Genomic DNA, 18,633 nt, shown 5'->3' on the forward strand with positions numbered 1-18,633 from the left:
TGGACTATTCAGTGTGATGTTTCTACACCTCATCTGGACTATTCAGTGTGATGTTTCTACACCTCATCTGGACTATTCAGTGTGATGTTTCTACACCTCATCAGGACTATTCAGTGTGATGTTTCTACACCTCATCTGGACTCTGCAGTGTGATGTTTCTACACCTCATCAGGACTATTCAGTGTGATGTTTCTACACCTCATCAGGACTATTCAGTGTGATGTTTCTACAGCTCATCTGGACTCTGCAGTGTGATGTTTCTACACCTCATCAGGACTATTCAGTGTGATGTTTCTACACCTCATCTGGACTATTCAGTGTGATGTTTCTACACCTCATCTGGACTATTCAGTGTGATGTTTCTACACCTCATCTGGACTATTCAGTGTGATGTTTCTACACCTCATCTGGACTATTCAGTGTGATGTTTCTACACCTCATCTGGACTATTCAGTGTGATGTTTCTACACCTCATCTGGACTATTCAGTGTGATGTTTCTACACCTCATCTGGACTATTCAGTGTGATGTTTCTACACCTCATCAGGACTATTCAGTGTGATGTTTCTACACCTCATCTGGACTCTGCAGTGTGATGTTTCTACACCTCATCAGGACTATTCAGTGTGATGTTTCTACACCTCATCAGGACTATTCAGTGTGATGTTTCTACAGCTCATCTGGACTCTGCAGTGTGATGTTTCTACACCTCATCAGGACTATTCAGTGTGATGTTTCTACACCTCATCAGGACTCTGCAGTGTGATGTTTCTACACCTCATCAGGACTATTCAGTGTGATGTTTCTACATCTCATCAGGACTATTCAGTGTGATGTTTCTACACCTCATCTGGACTCTGCAGTGTGATGTTTCTACACCTCATCAGGACTCTGCAGTGTGATGTTTCTACACCTCATCTGGACTCTGCAGTGTGATGTTTCTACACCTCATCTGGACTCTGCAGTGTGATGTTTCTACACCTCATCTGTTAATGGTTTTTCCTCTAGCATTGCTGCTGTGGTTATTATATCACAGAGTTATTGAACTCTTGACAAAGAATCATTCCGCCTTCCCTGGGTCTACCAAACTCCCTGTATCCCAATCCAACCTCTAGCCCCTAACTTGTGGAGATTTGAGATGATGAGATAGGATTCTGCTATATGGCACCAATTCCACCTAGCCTATCAGATGGCAAGTTCCAGCTCACCGATGTCTCTGAAAGTAGGTGGTCAGAGTGAAAGATAACAGGGGGTGAATAAATTGTACTAACAATATTACTGATTACCTTTTCATAGAGAGCCACGTAGAGAGAGAAGCCGAATGTGTCTTTGAGGGAGACCTTCTCAGAGAGGAACTGGCAGATCTCCTTGGAGGTGGAGGCGGAGTCGACAGGCAGGCTGAGGGTGCGACCGTCCATCAGGGTCACAGACACAGCAATGGGCTTCTTAGACTTGGTCGCCTGTCAGTCACCACAAACACAGGTCAGAGGTCAAAAAGCTGCTATCTAGAACCTAAAAGGGTTCTTCGGCTGTCCCCATAGGAGAACCCTTTGAATAACTATTTTTGGTTCCAGGTAGAACCCTTTTGGGTTCCATGTAGAACCCTCTGTGGAAAGGATTTTACATGGAACCTAAAAGGGTTCTACCTGGAACCAAAAATAGTTTTTCAAAGGGTTATCCTATGGGGACAGCCGAAGAACCCTTTTAGGTTCTAGATAGCAGCTTTCTTCCTAAGAGTGTAGAAGAACGACCTAATCTAGAGAGTCATATTTAGAGTTTACTGGATGTCTGTAGATCCCTCTCACCTCTAGTTCTAGCCAGCTCGGAGGCTCCCCACGGACTCCATTGGCTACGGTCCGCCTCAGTCTCTTAGCACAGTAGGGGGCATAGCCCATCGGCCCGAAGCGGATAAAGCTCTGGAGGAACTGGAGGAAGGAAGGAAGGACAGGACAACGAAAGTGAGAAAAGGAAAAGCAGAAAATAAATGTTCATCAGGGTTTCATGATCACTAGGATCTGGTGCTAAACCTCTAGAATCTAATGTACTATCAGGCCGGTGCTACTAAACCTCTAGAATCTAATGTACTATCAGGCCGGTGCTACTAAACCTCTAGAATCTAATGTACTATCAGGCCGGTGCTACTAAACCTCTAGAATCTAATGTACTATCAGGCCGGTGCTACTAAACCTCTAGAATCTAATGTACTATCAGGCCGGTGCTACTAAACCTCTAGAATCTAATGTACTATCAGGCTGGTGCTACTAAACCTCTAGAATCTAATGTACTATCAGGCCGGTGCTACTAAACCTCTAGAATCTAATGTACTATCAGGCCGGTGCTACTAAGGAGACAGGAGGATCTACCTTGATGAAGCGTTCAGTGGGGGAGACAGGAGGATCTACCTTGATGAAGCGTTCAGTTGGGGGAGACAGGAGGATCTACCTTGAAGCCGTTCAGTGGGGGGAGACAGGAGGATCTACCTTGATGAAGCGTTCAGTTGGGGGGAGACAGGAGGATCTACCTTGATGAAGCGTTCAGTGGGGGAGACAGGAGGATCTACCTGATGAAGCGTTCAGGGGGAGACAGGAGGATCTACCTTGATGAAGCGTTCAGTGAGGGGGGAAGACAGGAGGATCTACCTTGATGAAGCGTTCAGTGGGGGGGAAGATCCCCAGACAGATGGACAGGAGGATCCAACCTCGGTAGAAACTGCTGCGGTTCCCGTTCTCCTGCAGCTGCTTACAGATCTGACAGTAGATCTCATCTCTACATGGAGAAAACAGAGGAACAGAAAGAGAGAGAGAGAGAGGAAAGAGAGGAACAGAGAGAGAGAGAGGAAGAGAGGAAGAGAGAGAGAGAGAGGAAGAGAGGGAGAGAGAGGAAGATAGGAAGAGAGAGAGGAAAGAGAGGAAGAGAGAGAGAGAAAAGAGAGGAAGAAGAGATGACAATATTTGTATTATTGTTCATCATGTCCACATTTTAAGCAAAGGGTCAAAATCTACTCCGGTTTATTGCAGTGCAAAGGTTTTGTATTGATCTACATCTATCTGTCCAGCAGCCAGAGCCACACACCTGAGGTCTCTTCTGACGATGGCGTAACCCACGATGATGTGCAGTTTTTCCAGCGCGGTCATTGGCCGGTCGAGGGTGGGTCCCTCTCCTACCAGTATCTCGTCCTCCTCGCTGATGGTCTGCACCGTGGGCGGCTTGGACACCTCTTCCCCGTCCTCTGACTGGGAGACACAAGATCATCCATCAAAGAATACTCTATTGTTGCAGGCCGCCTCTCTGACCTCTCGGCTAGCTGGCTGGCACACATTTTTTACATTTTAGTCATTTAGCAGATGCTCTTATCCAGAGCGACTAACAGTTAGTGCATACATTATTTATTTATTTTTCATACTGGCCCCCCGTGGGAATCGAACCCACAACCCTGGCATTGCAAATGCCACGCTCTACCAACTGAGCTACATCCCTGCCGGCCATTCCCTCCCCTACCCTTGGACGACGCTGGGACAATTGCGCTCCGCCCCGTGGGTCTCCCGGTCGCGGCCGGCTACGACAGAGCCTGGATTCGAACCAGGATCTCTAGTGGCACAGCTAGCACTGCGATGCAGTGCCTTAGACCACTGCGCCACACCATTTGAATGTTTGTCTAGATGTTGTGGCTTTACTGGGCCTCTGGATCTGTAGATCCTGGGCTCATTGCTCAGTTGTAGTCTGAAGTGGTACTTTTCAGACCCAGTCCTCAGTCTCACCTCCTCCTGGATGATAGAGGGTTTCCTCGTGCCCCTAGAGGGAGAGGCTGGGACCTCCTCAGAGATGGAAGACGTCTTTCTACCCCCACTCAGCAGGTTAGTGAACGTAGAACCCTTCCTGGCTCGGGGCGTCGCGTCTACGGCCGAGGAACCCTTCCGGTTCAGTATCACCTGAGGACCACAAGGGATATAAACATTCAGGCTTTATTGGGGTGGTTTCCCGTTGACCCTACTTGTTAGTCCAGGACTAGGTTTAATCTGTACTGAATGTACAGTTGTCTCCGGCTGGAGCAGCCTGCTATGTAAGTTTAATTATCACATAAATCAAATCAACAACAAAGTCACCTCGTCAGGTTTGGCAGAGGCCTTGCGGTTCCGGGACAGCATGTCTGTAAAGGTGGAACCCTTCCTCCCTTTAGGAGCAGGTTCCTCTGGTAGCGTGGAGACCTTACGGTTCTTCTGGTTCCTCAGAACCCTCTATAAGAGATTAACGTTAATGAATTAACCCTCTACAGGTGACATGGTGAAAGCAGAACATTCACTGAAACAGTCAACCTCAGTTGAGAAACAAACTAGGAAACAAATTAAAAGAAAACAACAGACAATATTCAGTTAGAGGATAGGGCTGGTTAGAGGATAGGGCTGGTTAGAGGATAGGGCTGGTTAGAGGATAGGGCTGGTTAGAGACTAGGGCTGGTTAGAGGATAGGGCTGGTTAGAGGATAGGGCTGGTTAGAGGATAGGGCTGGTTAGAGGATAGGGCTGGTTAGAGGATAGGGCTGGTTAGAGGATAGGGCTGGTTAGAGGATAGGGCTGGTTAGAGGATAGGGCTGGTTAGAGGATAGGGCTGGTTAGAGGATAGGGCAGGTTAGAGGATAGGGCTGGTTAGAGGATAGGGCTGGTTAGAGGATAGGGCTGGTTAGAGGATAGGGCTGGTTAGAGGATAGGGCTGGTTAGAGGATAGGGCTGTTTCTGTGACCATATTACCACCACACTGGCAGTCATGAGTCAGTACCTCAGTAAAATGTCACATGAGTTAATGGTAATCTGATTTTATGCACTCTGGACATGCTTTGGTAGTACCCAACTTGCTAACTACCATCAGGTCCTAATGGCCTGGTACTCTGGGCTCTATTGTCCCTCTAACCATCAGGTCCTAATGGCCTGGTACTCAGGGCTCTATTGTCCCTCTAACCATCAGGTCCTAATGGCCTGGTACTCAGGGCTCTATTGTCCCTCTAACCATCAGGTCCTAATGGCCTGGTACTCAGGGCTCTATTGTCCCTCTAACCATCAGGTCCCAATGGCCTGGTACTCAGGGCTCTATTGTCCCTCTAACCATCAGGTCCTAATGGCCTGGTACTCAGGGCTCTATTGTCCCTCTAACCATCAGGTCCAATGGCCTGGTACTCAGGGCTCTATTGTCCCTCTAACCATCAGGTCCTAATGGCCTGGTACTCAGGGCTCTATTGTCCCTCTAACCATCAGGTCCTAATGGTCTGGTACTCAGGGCTCTATTGTCCCTCTAACCATCAGGTCCCAATGGCCTGGTACTCAGGGCTCTATTGTCCCTCTAACCATCAGGTCCTAATGGCCTGGTACTCAGGGCTCTATTGTCCCTCTAACCATCAGGTCCTAATGGCCTGGTACTCAGGGCTCTATTGTCCCTCTAACCATCAGGTCCTAATGGCCTGGTACTCAGGGCTCTATTGTCCCCTCTAACCATCAGGTCCTAATGGCCTGGTACTCAGGGCTCTATTGTCCCTCTAACCATCAGGTCCTAATGGCCTGGTACTCAGGGCTCTATTGTCCCTCTAACCATCAGGTCCTAATGGCCTGGTACTCAGGGCTCTATTGTCCCTCTAACCATCAGGTCCTAATGGCCTGGTACTCAGGGCTCTATTGTCCCTCTAACCATCAGGTCCTAATGGCCTGGTACTCAGGGCTCTATTGTCCCTCTAACCATCAGGTCCTAATGGCCTGGTACTCAGGGCTCTATTGTCCCTCTAACCACTCTGACATCAATGCAAATACAATCGAAAAATGACATCAAACACTTATCATCAAAACAGTAGGCCTATCGTACTTTTAAAACTCCCTTCACTGTGATTGATCAATTTGAAGAAAGAAGTTCAACATTAGGTTGAAACAGTGTAAAACATGGTTGCTGTGGATGTTGTTTCAAAGCCTAACGCAACGAAACGGACAGCGCTTTCTACGGAGATGATTAATTCAAAACACCCGTACGCATATTAGAGCTTATGCATATGCATTAGTCTTATGAGCCCAAGGCCGAAAACCCCCTAACCTGAATTAGAATTATGATTGTGACGTTATAAAATAAATAGCCTACCACATATTACCAAAACTGATTGAAGAGGTCATTGGTACGTAAATGGTCCAGCCTTTGAGTGTGGACTGTATTATTATGCATACTGGATGGACTGAGTTACCTTATGCTACGCTCCAAAATGTATATCCAAGAGTCTGGGAGAGAACGTACAGCCCTAGGCGATGCTGTTGGCTCATTGATTGTGCAGGGCGGCTTACAGTTAGCCTACAATTAGTGAATTTGCATTCGATTTTGAAGAGCCTAGTAATAGGGATTTTTTTGTATATTTTCATAATTAATTGGGTGACATTACCTTTAGCTATACAGGATATCTCACCACCATGGTATCCGTCTCCTCCTCTCTTCCCTTTATGACTTCATAGAGCGCGCAGACGGGCTGTCAACAGTTCAGCGAAATATGTTTAGTTGCCGACGTTCCCGGAAACAGGTTTCACTTGGTTTCCCAAATGAAGCGCTGGGTGGCTGCAGGAACAGGGTTGGAGAGCCCATGGCATACAGAGTTTGGGCGGAATATCACCTGTCGCGCAGGTTACCTTATGCTACGCCTCCTAAATGTATAACCTGTTGTTGATGCGTGGAGTGAAATAAGTGTTCTTATATTTATATCTCAGCTGCTCGTATTAAGCACAGCTCCGCTATAAAAACCGAAGTAGCCTACAAAACGGACCGGTGGGGAAAGATACCTCTTTTTACTATTCGAATTCATACAGATGACGTCTTTTGCCCCCTGCCACTGTTCCTGCCCATTTAATAATGGGCCAATCTAAATCAAAACTAATTTTGATGTATTAGTAAAGGCAAGATTCAATTGAGAATAGTCTGATGGGTGAAAACATGATCACGTGATGAGAGAACAGCGTGTGCAGCCGGAGGTTTTTTTTTTCCTACGTTCTCTAAATCATCAGTATCCTGTAGTCACATCATGCAGCCCAGATATGTTTTGATTTCTAACACATTCTAAGGTTTGTATCATTCACAACTAAAGTTGCTAAATAACTCTAGATCTAGTGTATAGGACCTGTATAGGCCCCGTGTAGCTCAGTTGGTAGAGCACGGCGCTTGCAACGCCAGGGTTGTGGGTTCGATTCCCACGGGGGGCCAGTATGAAAAATGTATGCACTCACTGGATGTAAGTCGCTCTGGATAAGAGCGTCTGCTAAAATGGCAAAAATGTACACTCAACATATCCACTTAATAAGCGCACTTGCTCCAGAATGGTAAAAAAATATCCTTTCTATTTTATTCGGCTAAATTCAATTATATTCTTCTTACTATAAAATCATATAATATAAAATAATGGCACTGGACATAAGCATATCTTGTCAGCTAAATGAACAAGCCTACAGTCTATGGCATGGTGCATAGCCAGATAACATACAGTTATCCATATTCAGTTTTTTTCTGAAATACATGTTATTCATATCATAATGTTTCTTTAGACCGGACTAAAATAAATAATGGATTTATTGTGATGGTGTATATTATTATATTGATGTATTAGCCTTTTTTAAATGTAGATGTTCCAAAGGCCTGATTCAGCGACTTGTATGCTGGAAGTCTGGATATGCTGAACCTGCATATGTTCATTAACGGTCTATTACCACGAGACCTGGAGTATTTTGCATGACAATAACCAGCTGACAAAATGTCATGACTGCCACAGCCCTATCAGAGGCACTTGGCCGTCCATCATTCTGGTGTTCTTCATCTCCTGGGCTAATCGTAAGCGTGGGCTGGTGGGACCCACCTGGTCCAAGCCCACCATGTGGCTCAGCCTCCTATCCTGCCTGGAGGCCAGGTCCTGATCCAGGGAGCTGTTAGCCACGTTAGCCCCCCTGAGGCCCCTGGCCCCCTGGCCCGGCACCAGCTTGGGCTCCGGCAGGTCCCCAATGAACCTCAAGATGATCCACCACACTGTCAAGGAGGCCTGTGGAAGGAGAGAGAACACAACAACAGGGGGGTTGACCATTTTTTTTTTCTGCGAACAATTTTGTATTTAAATGTATTTATCAATGTCCATCAAACATCGCAGTCAAATAAGGTAGGAGTTAAAGTAAGTGAAACGTATTTACTGTTAAACAAATTGTTATTTTAAGAAACATTTAAAGCTGGGTTTAGGAGACCCCCCTAAAGTCCTCTGTATGGGTGGTCCTCTGTATGGGTGGTCCTCTGTATGGGTGGTCCTCTGTAGCTCAGCTGGTAGAGCACGGCGCTTGTAACGCCAGGGTAGTGGGTTCGATCCCCGGGACCACCCATACGTAAAAATGTATGCACGCATGACTGTAAGTCGCTTTGGATAAAAGCGTCTGCTAAATGGCATATTATTATTATTATTTAAAGTGTGAGGATCAGGAAGATTATTAGCAGGGGAAGTTAAGAGCCACAGAGTTCAGTCCCTTTCACAACAATGAAGTCCTCCATGATGGCACCGGCAGTTTATTCAATGTACCGGTCACCTCTACTAGGCGAATCTGGTGCCAATTTGGTGATGGGGTTCTATTGGGCGGTTTTGACGAACTCTCATATCTTTCTGTGATTTACCATAACATCTCCTTCGTCCTCGTGGTAGAGTAGTGGCTGTCTGAGCCTCTGGCGGATGTGTGTTGGCGTGGCGGCGCCCTGGAAGTACATGGAGGCAAACTTGGAGAAGGAGTACTCATCCAGGTCGTCATAGTCCTCCTCGGGGATGTCCTCTACCATGGGCAGGTCATCCAGATCCACCTCCTCTGGTCTGGTCCGCTTTCCCTGCTTCTCCAGGTCCTGACAGGCAGGCAGACAGACAGACGGTTAGAATAGTGTGTTCAAAATGGCACCCTATTTCCTACATAGTGTACTACTTTTGACCAGAGCCCTATTCGAAGTGCACTATATAGGGCGGAATAGGATGCCATTTGAGTTGCAGCCATGGATATAGTGACTGTAGCATGATGGGAAACGTGGTTTCATCAAGGGTTTGGAATCATCAGGGTCGTGTTCATCAGGGCACACGTAGCAAACCTATTTCGCAAATGAAAAACAAGTTTAGTTCGGACTCATTGGACAAGTTCAGGTAGGTATTACACCTCTGTTCTCTTCTGTTTTATGCCCAATGAACATGACCCAGCCATCCAGGGACACTGCAACACCAGTAGTAACCACAATGCATCTTGCAACATCTATCACAGTGCTTTCTAACCTTGAATCCGACAGGAGCCTGCCCCTCCTGCCCTCCCACCATACTGGGCAGGAAGCCAAAGATGTCGTCCACCATTTCCTGGTCCGTGACGGATTCTGATTGGGTGCTGGCCGCCTTCTCTCTCTTCTGTCGTAGCACCTCCTCCAGTTTCCTCTGCCTCTCCAGGGCTGCCAGCTCCTCCTCACGACGCTCCTTAGCAGAAAGGAAAGCCTGCGGGGGAACAGGAGATCGGGAGCACAATCAGTCATTCAGTTAGCATGGTCAATGTGTGCACACAGTATATCTCGTTAGTTAGGTTTTTGGTAAGATCTTGTCATTTTGTGCTAGCTAAATAAATACATAAATTGGTCATTTAGCAGACGCTCTTATCCAGAGCGACTTACAGGAGCAATTAGGGTTAAGTGCCTTGCTCAAGGGCACATCGACAGATTTTTCACCTAGTCGGCTCGGGGATTAGAACCAGCGACCTTTCGGTTACTGGCACAACGCTCTTAACCACTAAGCTACCTGCCGCTACTATATACTATATATATTATATTATTATAATGCACCGCTACGCCAGATGCTCAGAAGGAAACATCTTGGTCACGCATGTGCTTAGAACTTGTTATTGTTTTGGCCATTGAAAAGGTCTATGCCTGTTAAATGTAATGTCAAAATGTAGATTTCTGCCTAAATAGACACACCCAAAAGTAATTATTTATCATGAGTGGGCCATAAACAATAACTAGTAATGCTTACACTGCCATAAAGATTAGAATATCACCTTTCGGATAAAAACTAGTTATACATTTTTGAGGTGTAGTCACTTTTGAGGACACAAGCTCAAGTACACAGTACAAATATTATAAAAAATGTGAACATATGAAAAATCACGTTTATTTTCCTTTTCAACAAAAGTGGGAGAATAGGGCTTGAAATGTTTGAAATGCTTTCTAAACGCGGTAACAATCAAATTATTATATACGATTTCACCTTTCTCTAGAACTGGAAAATATATATGACTATACTTAGTGACAGTACACAATTGGCACCATTTCATATAACGGATGACAGAGCATTTTCTGCCCGGCATCCTCTGAGCGACGCAGAGACACCATTCAAATGTCTACTGACTCATTGCAACTTCAGCTTTAAGCAATATATTATTTTGTCGCTCTGTGACCAAGAGAAAGTTGTCTTGTTTCAATTCTACAAAATGATGTAGTATTCTTCCTGTTGAGAGCTCTAAATCCAGTGAGATGAGACCGTGTTTGCTGCTATCGCTAGAGTCTCCCGTTTCATATAGAATATTGTAAAACGGAGCTTCGAGGTTCACAGCCAAGGAAGCTCGATCCTTTGTCTGGATAGGCCAGAAAATGTGACGCGTTGCTCCCTATGCAAATGAGGTGTCAGATTTCACGTACTGCATCTCAGACGAGAGCGGAGAACAGCATGCGAAGCGGGACAACCAGAGCGGTCCCGGAGTGAACACAGCAATTGATGTTGCGCGGTTCACAGAGCGCTCTGTACACACAAACAAAATGTTGGTTGGAACCGGTCCAGGACTGCTCAAAGTCCCCTAAATAGAGGACTTAACGTTTAAGAGATCAATACTGAACGGTGAACGTAGCATATTGAAAAGGTGAGGTCTTCTTACGCCTCTCTTCATGTTCTTCACTTGCTTCCTAGCCAGCATGCCCCTGGTGTTAGCCTGCAGGAGGACCACCGCCTGCCTCTTCCTCTGCCACTCCTTTCTGGCCAGGTAACCCCGCGACTGGGCCTGGAGCAGGACCGCAGCAGCCCTCTTCTGCTGGTAGTGGTACTGCAGCTGGCGGGCTCGGACCTTCGCCTGCAGACGAGCAAAACCCAGCTGGACCTGGAGGAGAGAAAGGCCATAAACGGGTTATATGTAAGCTTGGCTTAAACCCATTTGCTCTTTGTGGGGGAGCATAGGTCGTTCACAAAACCTTCTCCTTATATGTATGCACTTAAGCACAACAGAATGTGCATTGTCGGGGAAATAACTGCACACCTCCGGTGGTATGAGAAGGCAAGAGGCGAAAGGTTAAATGTCAGAAACCATATCACACAACAGTGTCATGGTATATTTAGATAGATGGTATATTTAGATAGATGGTATATTTAGATAGATGGTATATTTAGATAGATGGTATATTTAGATAGATGGTATATTTTGATAGATGGTATATTTAGACAGATGGTATATTTAGATAGATGGTATATTTAGATAGATGGTATATTTAGATAGATGGTATATTTTGACAGATGGTATATTTAGATAGATGGTATATTTAGATAGATGGTATATTTTGATAGAAGTGTATTTTTTTTTGGTGCTACGTCATTATGTTTAACTGTGTTCTGGATGGTTTGGATAAGTTAAAAGCTTGTGATCCACAGTAACTCACCACTCTGTACAGCTTTCTGCCTTTGTGGCCTCTCCAGTGTTTCTGAATGACCAGCGCCGAGGACTTCTGTCTCAGGAACTGTCTCCTGCCGGGTGACATTTAGAAGACGAAGACATCTCAATGGACTGTCACATTACATAACAACAAGAAAGCTTCAAGTTCCTTGGCGTACACATCACTGACAATCTGAAATGGTCCACCCACACAGACAGTGTGGTGAAGAAGGCGCAACAGAGCCTCTTCAACCTCAGGAGGCTGAAGAAATTTGGCTTGGCACCTAAAACTTTTCCAGATGCACAATTGAGAGCATCCTGTCGGGCTGTATCACCGCCTGGTACGGCAACTGCACCGCCCGCAACCGCAGGGCTCTCCAGAGGGTGGTGCGGTCTGCCGAACGCATTACCGGGGGCAAACTACCCGCCCTCCAAGACACCTACAGCACCCGATGTCACAGGAAGGCCAAAAAGATCATCAAGGACATCAACCACCCGAGCCACTGCCTGTTCACCCAGCTATCATCCAGAAGGCGAGGTCAGTACAGCTGCATCAAAGCTGGGACTGAGAGAATGAAAAACAGCTTCTATCTCAAGGCCATCAGACTGTTAAATAGCCATCACTAGCACATTAGAGGCTGCTGCTGCCTATTGAAATCACTGGCCACTTTAAGAAATGGAACACTAGTCACTTTAGTAATGTTTACATATCTTGCACTACTCATCTCATATGTATATACTGCATTCTATTCTATAATATTATTCTGTATCTTAGTCCATGCCGCTCTGTCATTGCTTGTCCATATATGTATATATTCTTAAATCCCATTCCTTACTTAGATTTGTGTGTATTGGGTATATGTTGTGAAATTGTTAGATATGACTTGTTAGATATTACTGCACTGTCGGAGCTAGAAGCACAAGCATTTCGCTACACCCGCAATAACATCTGCTAAAACACGTGTATGTGACAAATACAATTTGATTTGAGACTACCATAGCCTGCATCCCAAATGGCACCCTATTCCCTGTATAGTGCACTACTTTTGACCAGGGGTCATAGGGCTTCGGTCAAAAGAAGTGCACTATGTAGGGAATTGGATGCCATTTAGGACGGCGATATATAGTGATGCCTTGGCCCCCACCCCCCCCCACCATAGACTGTACATCCAGCTGCTTGGCCTGATATCATACCGATGCTTGTAGCCTCGCAGCACCCTCTGGATCAGCAGGGCTTTCTCGTTCAACTCCTTCATTCTCTCCAGCTCCAACAAGGTGTCGTGGAAGTCCTGGAAATGAGAGACAGCTCTTTTTTACTCCACCTTCCATCCTTCAAACCCCGGATAGACCACTACGCTAGGGATGAAACCTAAAAAAGGTCAGCTGAACAATTGATTGTTACCTTCAAAAATATCTTTGTCTTGCCAGTCTTCCAGTCACCCTCGTGTCCAGCAAGAGCGGTCTCACAGATGCATTCGGCGCATTTCTGTAGAGACTCCTGTAAAAGCAACACATTCTCTCATGGGGCTCTACACATGCCAAGTTATGAAGATATTTAGCTATCAGATTTAAACAACAAACATGTTTTCTGTGGTTGAGCCACGAGATGGGAGTTAAGTTGCAGTGATGCAATAAACAATAAACAACAACAACAACATCTGAAACATTTCTTCTCACCACTTTGGGGTCACAGAGGGTGGTCTTGAGCAGCACGCGGTATCGCTCCAGGAACTCATCGAAGGTGTAGCGGATGGGATAGCCAGCCTTCCTGATCCTAATGGTCTCCATCATCCCAGAGTAGCGCAGCTGACGCATACACAGCTCTCTGTCAAACAGCTAAAACAGGGACGGATACAGAGCTCTCTGTCAAACAGCTAAAACAGGGACGGATACACAGCTCTCTGTCAAACAGCTAAAACAGGGACGGATACAGAGCTCTCTGTCAAACAGCTAAAACAGGGACGGATACACAGCTCTCTGTCAAACAGCTAAAACAGGGACGGATACAGAGCTCTCTGTCAAACAGGGACGGATACACAGCTCTCTGTCAAACAGCTAAAACAGGGACGGATACACAGCTCTCTGTCAAACAGCTAAAACAGGGACGGATACACAGCTCTCTGTCAAACAGCTAAAACAGGGACGGATACACAGCTCTCTGTCAAACAGCTAAAACAGGGACGGATACACAGCTCTCTGTCAAACAGGGACGGATACACAGCTCTCTGTCAAACAGCTAAAACAGGGACGGATACACAGCTCTCTGTCAAACAGGGACGGATACAGAGCTCTCTGTCAAACAGCTAAAACAGGGACGGATACACAGCTCTCTGTCAAACAGCTAAAACAGGGACGGATACACACAGCTCTCGGTCATACCGTGGAGCTCAAATGAGAGAAAACAAAAACAAATGTGCGGACAGGGCAATGGAGTTACCAGCCTAGTAACTGTAACTGACTTGAATTGAGGGTTTGTGATCGAAGAAGATACACTGTTAAGCAAGCAGCATGATGTCTGTTACATAACCACTATATCAGGCAGAGTATTCAGAGGTTTCGAAATATGATAAGAGTACTATGAACGGTTTCAGATAACAAATAAACACAAGTTAAGGGACAGACATTTCAACACAGCTCTCATGGTTTAAGGTGACTGTATTAAAACAATATGATTACATATTATAACTAATTTTTATTTTATTTTACCTTTATTTAACTAGGCAAGTCAGTTAAGAACAAATTCTTATTTACAATGACGGCCAAACCCGGACGACGCTGGGCCAATTGTGCGCCGCCCTATGGGACTCCCAAATCACGGCCGGTTGTGATACAGCCTGGAATCGAACCAGGGGGGTCTGTAGTGACGCCTCAAGCACTGAGATGCAGTGCCTTAGACCGCTGCGCCACTCGGTCTGTAGTGACGCCTATAGCACAAAGATGCAGTGCCTTAGACCGCTGCGCCACTCGGGAGCCCAACTTAAGAGTATCTCTGCGATTAAAACCCTCCTGGCGTACCATGGGCTTCTTGAAGTCGTTGGGCTTGATGCAGCGTATGAAGTAGGGCTGGCAGACTGTCAGGGTCTTCATCAGGGAATCTAGGGACTGTCGGAACTGACCACTCAACGTAGGAACACGCTTCTTAGCATCAGCCGCTTGCTGCTATAGAGAGAGAGAGAGGAAAAGGCTGAAGAGGCTGTGAGGGAGAGAAATATGACTATGTAAATTGCAGCAAATTAAACCGAACTGGCCTACTACGCAGTGGGCAATGCTAGTTGATATTACATCACTACCACTACAACCAGATAATGACATAATTTCAACCAGATAATGACATAATTTCAACCAGGTAATGACATAATTTCAACCAGATAATGACATAATTTCAACCAGATAATGACATAATTTCAACCAGATAATGACATAATTTCAACCAGATAATGACATAATTTCAACCAGATAATGACATAATTTCAACCATCTTTTCCCACTGAGTATCTGTGTTATATTGAAGCTCCTCCAGGGTTTCCCAGCACCCCCAGGGGATTTTCTCAGGGCTCCACTGACCCGTAGAGAGTTCTTGGGAGTGATGAACATCTTGGGGTTGGCGCTGGCTATCACGCTATTGGAGGAGAGCTCATTCTGGAATGCCTGCGTCAGCAGCTTATTGGACGACGTCGCCACCAGTTGGATGAGGTCAGTGCTCAGAGCATCTCTGTTCTTGTCAAGGAAACCTAAATAACAAGATTATACTAGTGTGCATCCCAAATGGCACCTTCTTCCCTCTATAGTGCACTACTTTTGACCCATAGGACCCATAGGGTGGTGCACTATGTCGGGAATAGGGTGCCATTTGGGACACAGGCAAGAACATACAGGTTATATATAGAAGTATTGGGCAGGTTTTCACTACAAATAAGTAAAGTGGTGAAGTGGTACAGGTAGAAACTGTCATTTAAAACAGGTTAACATTCACAAGGCCGCATCACTTCTGTGCTCGCTTCGAGGCAAGCAACACTGAAGCATGCATGAGCCAAGCTACCTGCCATCCAGGACCTTTATACCAGGCGGTGCCAGAGGAAGGCCCTAAAAAATTGTCAAAGACTCCAGCCACCCAAGTCATAGACTGTTCTCTCTGCTACCGCAAGGTAAGCGGTACCGGTGCACCAAGTCTGGAACCAACAGGACCCTGAACAGCTTCTACCCCCAAGCTATAAGACTGCTAACTTGTTAGTTAAAAAGTTAACCAAATAGCTACCCGGACTATCTGCACTGACCCTTTTTGCAGTAACTTTTTGACTCATCACATACGCTGGTGCTACCATTTACTATCTGTCACTTTATTAACAGTTGTACACACAGTCTCTACCTCAATTACCTCATACCCCTGGTACTGGTACCCAGTGTATATAGCCAAGTTATCATACTGGTACCCCGTGTATATAGCCAAGTTATCATTGACTCTGTACTGGTACCCAGTGTATATAGCCAAGTTATCATACTGGTACCCCGTGTATATAGCCAAGTTATCATTGACTCGGTACTGGTACCCAGTGTATATAGCCAAGTTATCATTGACTCTGTACTGGTACCCAGTGTATATAGCCAAGTTATCATACTGGTACCCCCGTGTATATAGCCAAGTTATCATTGACTCGGTACTGGTACCCAGTGTATATAGCCAAGTTATCATTGACTCGGTACTGGTACCCAGTGTATATAGCCAAGTTATCATTGACTCTGTACTGGTACCCAGTGTATATAGCCAAGTTATCATACTGGTACCCCGTGTATATAGCCAAGTTATCATTGACTCGGTACTGGTACCCAGTGTATATAGCCAAGTTATCATTGACTCGGTACTGGTACCCAGTGTATATAGCCAAGTTATCATTGACTCGGTACTGGTACCCAGTGTATATAGCCAAGTTATCATTGACTCTGTACTGGTACCCAGTGTATATAGCCAAGTTATCATTGACTCAGTACTGGTACCCAGTGTATATAGCCAAGTTATCATTGACTCGGTACTGGTACCCAGTGTATATAGCCAAGTTATCATTGACTCGTACTGGTACCCAGTGTATATAGCCAAGTTATCATTGACTCGGTACTGGTACCCAGTGTATATAGCCAAGTTATCATTGACTCTGTACTGGTACCCAGTGTATATAGCCAAGTTATCATACTGGTACCCCGTGTATATAGCCAAGTTATCATTGACTCGGTACTGGTACCCAGTGTATATAGCCAAGTTATCATTGACTCGGTACTGGTACCCAGTGTATATAGCCAAGTTATCATTGACTCGGTACTGGTACCCAGTGTATATAGCCAAGTTATCATTGACTCTGTACTGGTACCCAGTGTATATAGCCAAGTTATCATTGACTCAGTACTGGTACCCAGTGTATATAGCCAAGTTATCATTGACTCTGTACTGGTACCCAGTGTATATAGCCAAGTTATCATTGACTCTGTACTGGTACCCAGTGTATATAGCCAAGTTATCATTGACTCAGTACTGGTACCCAGTGTATATAGCCAAGTTATCATTGACTCGGTACTGGTACCCAGTGTATATAGCCAAGTTATCATTGACTCGGTACTGGTACCCAGTGTATATAGGCAAGTTATCATTGACTCTGTACTGGTACCCAGTGTATATAGCCAAGTTATCATTGACTCTGTACTGGTACCCAGTGTATATAGCCAAGTTATCATTGACTCGGTACTGGTACCCAGTGTATATAGCCAAGTTATCATTGACTCGGTACTGGTACCCCCTGTATATAGCCAAGTTATCATTGACTCTGTACTGGTACCCAGTGTATATAGCCAAGTTATCATTGACTCGGTACTGGTACCCAGTGTATATAGCCAAGTTATCATTGACTCGGTACTGGTACCCCGTGTATATAGCCAAGTTATCATTGACTCGGTACTGGTACCCAGTGTATATAGCCAAGTTATCATTGACTCGGTACTGGTACCCAGTGTATATAGCCAAGTTATCATTGACTCGGTACTGGTACCCTGTGTATATAGCCAAGTTATCATTGACTCGGTACTGGTACCCCGTGTATATAGCCAAGTTATCATTGACTCTGTACTGGTACCCAGTGTATATAGCCAAGTTATCATTGACTCGGTACTGGTACCCCGTGTATATAGCCAAGTTATCATTGACTCGGTACTGGTACCCAGTGTATATAGCCAAGTTATCATTGACTCGGTACTGGTACCCAGTGTATATAGCCAAGTTATCATTGACTCTGTACTGGTACCCAGTGTATATAGCCAAGTTATCATTGACTCTGTACTGGTACCCCGTGTATATAGCCAAGTTATCATTGACTCGGTACTGGTACCCAGTGTATATAGCCAAGTTATCATTGACTCTGTACTGGTACCCCGTGTATATAGCCAAGTTATCATTGACTCGGTACTGGTACCCAGTGTATATAGCCAAGTTATCATTGACTCTGTACTGGTACCCAGTGTATATAGCCAAGTTATCATTGACTCGGTACTGGTACCCAGTGTATATAGCCAAGTTATCATTGACTCTGTACTGGTACCCCGTGTATATAGCCAAGTTATCATTGACTCGGTACTGGTACCCAGTGTATATAGCCAAGTTATCATTGACTCTGTACTGGTACCCAGTGTATATAGCCAAGTTATCATTGACTCGGTACTGGTACCCCGTGTATATAGCCAAGTTATCATTGACTCTGTACTGGTACCCCGTGTATATAGCCAAGTTATCATTGACTCGGTACTGGTACCCAGTGTATATAGCCAAGTTATCATTGACTCGGTACTGGTACCCCGTGTATATAGCCAAGTTATCATTGACTCTGTACTGGTACCCAGTGTATATAGCCAAGTTATCATTGACTCTGTACTGGTACCCCGTGTATATAGCCAAGTTATCATTGACTC

The 18,633-nt window shown here is 45.4% G+C and overlaps 1 protein-coding gene across 1 annotated transcript in view; it reads right to left on the reverse strand.

Moving 5' to 3' along the window:
- LOC121537627 (unconventional myosin-VIIa) overlaps positions 1–18,633 on the reverse strand; it is a 104,087-nt gene that overhangs the window by 36,427 nt on the left and 49,027 nt on the right. The window contains exons 15-30 of the mRNA XM_041845211.2: positions 15,253–15,419; positions 14,704–14,847; positions 13,366–13,524; positions 13,091–13,186; positions 12,883–12,977; positions 11,696–11,780; positions 10,924–11,142; positions 9,285–9,494; positions 8,651–8,869; positions 7,857–8,036; positions 4,103–4,234; positions 3,758–3,928; positions 3,072–3,232; positions 2,639–2,765; positions 1,805–1,924; positions 1,286–1,459 (exon numbers count right to left, since the gene is read on the reverse strand). Of these exons, the coding sequence (XP_041701145.1) occupies positions 1,286–1,459; positions 1,805–1,924; positions 2,639–2,765; positions 3,072–3,232; positions 3,758–3,928; positions 4,103–4,234; positions 7,857–8,036; positions 8,651–8,869; positions 9,285–9,494; positions 10,924–11,142; positions 11,696–11,780; positions 12,883–12,977; positions 13,091–13,186; positions 13,366–13,524; positions 14,704–14,847; positions 15,253–15,419 (2,459 nt within the window). The remainder of the gene's footprint in view (positions 1–1,285; positions 1,460–1,804; positions 1,925–2,638; positions 2,766–3,071; positions 3,233–3,757; positions 3,929–4,102; positions 4,235–7,856; positions 8,037–8,650; positions 8,870–9,284; positions 9,495–10,923; positions 11,143–11,695; positions 11,781–12,882; positions 12,978–13,090; positions 13,187–13,365; positions 13,525–14,703; positions 14,848–15,252; positions 15,420–18,633) is intronic.

The sequence above is a fragment of the Coregonus clupeaformis genome, chromosome 11 (assembly GCF_020615455.1).
Source record: "Coregonus clupeaformis isolate EN_2021a chromosome 11, ASM2061545v1, whole genome shotgun sequence".
Classification (NCBI taxonomy): domain Eukaryota; kingdom Metazoa; phylum Chordata; class Actinopteri; order Salmoniformes; family Salmonidae; genus Coregonus; species Coregonus clupeaformis.